The sequence below is a fragment of the Gadus chalcogrammus genome, chromosome 22 (genome assembly GCF_026213295.1).
Source record: "Gadus chalcogrammus isolate NIFS_2021 chromosome 22, NIFS_Gcha_1.0, whole genome shotgun sequence".
NCBI classification, from domain to species: Eukaryota; Metazoa; Chordata; class Actinopteri; order Gadiformes; family Gadidae; genus Gadus; species Gadus chalcogrammus.
The window spans coordinates 3,137,917-3,143,566 of NC_079433.1; the positions used below are offsets into that span (position 1 = coordinate 3,137,917).

General features: G+C 59.0%; 1 protein-coding gene across 1 annotated transcript; it reads right to left on the bottom strand.

Moving 5' to 3' along the window:
• Positions 1-514: 514 nt before the first annotated feature.
• On the bottom strand, positions 515-5,442 carry zbtb22b (zinc finger and BTB domain containing 22b; the record flags this gene model as incomplete). The annotated part of the gene is made up of 6 exons (XM_056582702.1): positions 5,175-5,442; positions 3,799-4,008; positions 3,023-3,338; positions 2,446-2,819; positions 2,088-2,336; positions 515-1,264 (listed from the first exon to the last, which is right to left on the bottom strand). Coding segments are annotated over exons 2-6 (1,899 nt in total), but the record flags the coding sequence as incomplete, so codon positions are not given.
• Positions 5,443-5,650: the final 208 nt, after the last annotated feature.

Sequence of the window (5,650 nt, forward strand, 5' to 3'; positions counted from 1 at the left end):
TAAACTGTAATAAATTACTGTACCTGACAGCGACGGATATATCTCACACACACACACACACACACACACACACTCCATTCTCACGCAACCTGTTTTTTGGGAAGCGGTTTAGACAACGCAGAACAGTCCATCACAACCACAAAGCGTTGTCATTAGCAACCGGACAGGCATACAGATGAGAGAGAAGCGATAAGGTCGTAGGTCAGAGGTGTTTGAGGTCAAAAAGGTACAGTTCAGTCCATAGTGGCACGGGAGCACGGGGGGGCCCACGAAGCTAGCCCCGTAGCTAGCGTCTGCAGCTAGTGTCCGTGTACCGCTGCTAGCCGCCGTAGCTATAGCTCATTCAGCAGCCGCGGCTAACGACGATGCTGCGCCGCCGCCGCCGCCGCCTCTAGGTGACGCTGCCGTCGTTGGCCCTGGCCTCACACGGGTCCTCATCGCCGCACTGCTCCCGCCCCGCCCCCGCCCCGCCCACAACCCCCAGCGGCCCCGCCCCCTGGCCCTGGGCCCCCGGGCCGCCCATGCCGGCGTTGCTATGGTTACCGCGACCCCCGAGCCCTCCCTCCTCGGAGGAGGAGAGCGGGGGGGGGGGGAGGAGGTAGTGCGGCGAGGGCACAGGCTCCTCCCCGCCGCCGCCGCCGCCGCGCTCGCACTGCGCGCGGTGCCGCATGTAGCTGTCGCGCCACATGAACTTGCGGGCGCAGCCGCCGCAGCGGTAGGGCTTGAGGCCGGTGTGCGTCTTCATGTGCTCCGTGAGGTGGTGCTTCATCTTGAAGCGCTTGGCGCAGACGGGGCAGTGGAAGGGCCGCAGGTCCAGGTGCATGTTGACGTGGCGGTCCCGCATGCTGCGGTGCGTGAACGTCTTGCCGCAGTGGCACATGAACAGCTTCCCGCCGCCGCCCGTCCCCCCCCCCGCCCCGAGCTCCATGGCGTCGGGGGGCAGCCCGCCCAGGTGCACCGCCCCGTGCTCCAGGGGGTGGGCGTGGCCCTTGTAGGAGCCGGCGTCGCGGCCCCCGGGGTCCAGGGAGGCGCTGCCGCCGGGGGCCGGGCTGTACAGCAGGATGGGGTTGCCCTGCATGTCCAGGGGGAAGAGCTGGCCCCGGGCCCCGCCGCCGCCGGGCTGCGGCCCCAGCAGCGAGGAGGACAGGCCCCGGGACGGGCCCCCGGACAGGCCCCCGGCCTCGTGGAGGTGCTGGGCCAGGGAGTGCTCCATGAGGCTGCTCTCCAGGCGCAGGAAGTCCTCCGACGACTGGCAGTAGTCCGCCTGCGGGAGGGGAGGGAGGCTTTAGAGTCACACCACCACGGGGAACGATGCACTTTTTAACCTCGTTCGCTAACTACTGAAGGCAACGGCGTCGAGCTAATTCCACGGGGGGGGGGGGGGGGTCGGACGCAGCCGGGCTGAGCCAGGCTGCTGGATTGAGGGCCGCAGGATGGCCCCTCTTTCATAAAACATGCTTTTTATAAAATACGACAATGTCGAAATAGTGGATGGATCCCGGGACCCCTACCTGCTCCTTAATGACCTGTCCCTGTACTGTCTAACCCCTACCTGCTCCTTAATGACCTGTCTCTGTACCGTCTAACCCCTACCTGCTCCTTAATGACCTGTCTCTGTACCGTCTAACCCCTACCTGCTCCTTAATGACCTACCAGTACTGTCTAACCCCTACCTGCTCCTTAATGACCTGTCTCTGTACTGTCTAACCCCTACCTGCTCCTTAATGACCTGTCTCTGTACCGTCTAACCCCTACCTGCTCCTTAATGACCTGTCTCTGTACCGTCTAACCCCTACCTGCTCCTTAATGAGCTGTAAGTTCTTAATAGATACATAAGGAAGGTATGATAGAAAAGCATCTGATGAAGTAGGAGAAAATGTAAAGGATCTTCAGTCTAGAGTATCGCTAATCACCACAGCCCTGCCTGGTGGATGTGACCGTGGGGAGGACGATGGGGGTGGATGTGACGATGGGGGTGGATGTGACGATGGGGGAGGATGTGAACATGGTGGAGGGTGTGAAGGTGGATGTGACCTTGGGGTGGACGTGACCATGTGGGTGGATGTGAACTAGGGGAGGGTGGTGACCTGGGTGTCCATGTGGGAGGCGGCCCTCCGGCCCATCTCCGAGGACAGGCTCCTGACGTTGGAGATGTTGAAGTGGTCCCGCTCCCGCGCCCGCGCCACCTCCTCGTCCTCATCCTCCTCGTCCTCCTCGTCCTCCTCCCCAGACACCAGGATGAGGTCGTCGTCGGCATCCTGCTCCGTCTTCACCACCACCCACTGCTTACGGGGGGCGGAGCCTGACTGGCTGTAGCCCCGCCTCTCCTCCCCCGCCTGCACGAATGCGCCATCATCATCATCATCATCATTCACCAAGTCACCATCATCATCATCATTCACCAGGTCATCCTGACATTCATTCAGGTCTCACCGTCGTCCTCACCTGATAGGACGACACGCCGAAGCTGTCACTGACGCCCACTTCCTGCTCGCACGCTGAGCCCTTCCTCCTCCTGCCACTTCCTCCACCGAGCCTCTTCCTCTGGTGGTACGTCACCTCCTCCTCCTCCTCCTCCTCCTCCTCCTCCTCGATGAGGAAGGCCTCCTCCCCGCCCGAGGGGGTGCAGTAGCTCGGGGTGGTATTAGCTCCTCCCCCCTCCCCAGAGGCCCCCGTGCCGGTGGCTCCTCCCCCTCCGAGGCCGCTCCCGTGCCTGGGGCTAAAGTAGTTTGTGCTGCTGGGGGACTGGCTCTCGCTCAGGGCCGGGCCGCTGGGCGGGGGGGCCTCCTGCTCCTCCTTGGAGACGGCGGAGTGGCGCTCTGGGAGGGGGACACAGGGGGGGGGGGGGGGGGTCAATGGAGGGACGGCCAGGTAGGACCAATAAGTAGTCAGTCAGACAGACAGACAGACAGACAGACAGACAGACAGTCAGTCAGTCAGTCAGTCAGTCAGTCAGACAGACAGACAGACAGACAGACAGACAGACAGACAGACAGACAGACAGACAGACAGACAGACTCACCCGTCGCCCCCCCGCTCACGCTGCCGGCTCGGCTTCCCTCGGCGCCGCCCTCGCCCGTGGACCCCGCCCCTCCCTCGCTGACTCCGCCCCCGGCGGCGGCGGCGGTGGCGGGGGCCACCCGGCCCTCCTTCAGCAGCTCGGTGCACTTGTCCACGATGTGCCACATCTGCAGCACGCTGCCCACCGTCAGGTAGTTGACGATGTCGTGGCGCGCCATGCGCAGGCGGCCGGTGTACGCACAGCTCAGCACGCCCTCGAAGGCCAGCGGGTCCATGGCCGCCGGGATGCTCACCGTACACATGTTCTTCAGGAGCACCTGGGGGGGGGGGGAGGGGGGGAGGGAGGGGAGAGGAGGGAGGAGAGGGGGGGAGAGGGAGAGGGGGAGAGGTAGAGGGGAGAGAGGGAGGTAGGGGAGAGGGGGAGAGAGGGAGGGAGGGGAGAGGGAGGAGAGGGGGAGAGAGGGAGGGAGGGGAGAGGGAGAGGGGGGGGAAAGGGAGAGGGGAGAGGAGGAGGGAGGGCAGAGAGGGAGGGGAGGAGGGCAGAGGGAGAGAGGGAGAGGAGGGAGGGGGAGGAGAGGAGGAGGGCGGAGAGGAAGAGGGGGCAGAAGACAGGGGGGGAGAGGAGATGAGAGGAAGTGGAAAAGGCAGGAGGGTGGTCAGGAGGACACATTACTAAAACCTAAACTGTAAACAGTCTGCTGCGTAGAACAAGCGAGGGCGTTGTTTAGTTGGGTGACACACGCACACACAGGCACACGCACACACACGCACACGTACCTGGTCGTGGAAGTAGGGCGAGGCGGCGGCGAGGACGCAGCGGTGGGCGCGGTACACCTGGCCCTGCACCACGATGGAGAGGTCACACAGCTGCCTGTCCTCCCGCTGGAGGTTGAGGCTGTCCAGCAACGAGCTCTGGGCCCCGGGGAAACACACCTGCACCAGCTCCCCGGGCGGGGCCGCCCCCGACGCCCCCGACAGACTCTGCATCTGGGGGTCCGCAGGTCAGGTGGGAATGAAACATTTCAACGGAGTCCCGGAATCTGGGTTGGGGTCCCAGAGGAAGGACTAAGTTCCTTAAGGTCGGGTCGTAGTCCCGACGTGGTAACCATAGAGACTGATACTTCCTAAAATGCTTTTAAATCTTTTTTTGCCTTCATTTTCTAACTATTACTATTTTTGTTGAATACGTTTGCTTTTACTTATCTATTATACTATTTTATTGTACGACAATGTTTGTTTCCCCCAGGGGACAAAAAAGCGAAAGTCTAAAGTTTATATGTTAAGCAATTTGAGTCAGCCTTGTTTATGATAAGTGCTATATAAATTAAGTTGACCACTGGATCAGTAGTGCCTCAACAGGTTGAACCAGATTGGCTGGTTACATTACAGAGCCTTGATGGTTCCTAACTCAATGATACCGAACACACCATCACTTGAATAACGTCTATCTATTTATGAAGTGTGTAATACGATAAACGACCTCATCAGTAAAGCTTGGATCGCTGACTCCTCTATTGCTATCTCTGCACCACCAACATGTGAATGTCGTCCCATCACGTGCCGTCTAATCACATGCTCTGCAGGAGTCTCGCTCCTTGTTCTGATGCGTTCGTTGTGGTGTATGCATAGACTGCGCATGTCCATTAAAATGAACACATAAGGGCAGTTCGGCAGTGCCATTTGTACACATGCACACTATTGCATAACCCCTGCATTCATTAGGAGAACTTCGTCTTTCTTGGTTATTCCCGACAGACCCAACATGTAGCATTTATGCTATTTTAAACGCAAGCCAGTAGAACAATCAACGATGAGTAGTGTACAGAACATGTTAACCAACTATCGCATGTTGTTTAAGTCTAGTATGTGTGGAGACAGGGGTTTGAATGACTACGCAGAGATCCGACACTGGCCGCATTACCCCCCCATCTAGCCCGCTAGGCGCTGTACCTCCAGCTAGCCCTCTAGCCGCCGTACCTCCAGCTAGCCCGCTATAGCCCCCGTGCCTCCAACTAGCCCGTTAGCCCCCGTACCTTTAGCTAGCCAGCTAGCTGCAGTACCTCCAGCTAGCCCGTTAGCCCCCGTACCTCCGGCTAGCCTGCGTCCCTCTAGCTAGCCCGCCATGCACACGAATCAAATGGTAATAAACTCACCGCTTTGCGACGACACGGCCCAAACGATGCCTGCTCGGTGAAGATAGTTGTCGTCCAGCCTACCCGCCTGCCCCTAACGTTTCCCCATTACTCTTGCATACGGCGATTTCCATCTTGCCCGCTCCCGGCGTCGCCTTTAACGGGATCCAGACAGCAGAGCCAGACTTCGGCCGACAAAAAAGGAAAAAGGAAAACCACAACATCCGTCTGGGTCTGGATCCTGGAAACCATAGCAACGACTGATGGCGAGGCGCCGTGCCCTCTGCTACATGGGTATGACCAGAAGGAGTTTGGCGTTATCAAGTACCAGTGTTGGGCAAGTTACTTCAAAAGAGTAATGCATTATTTATTAGGTTACTTGTTACTGTCATTCCAAAGTAATAAGTTACATTACAATATTACCGTCTTTGAATTGTAAGGCATTACACTACTTGTACATTACTTTCACCAAAATAGCAGGAAATGTGGATTTGGTG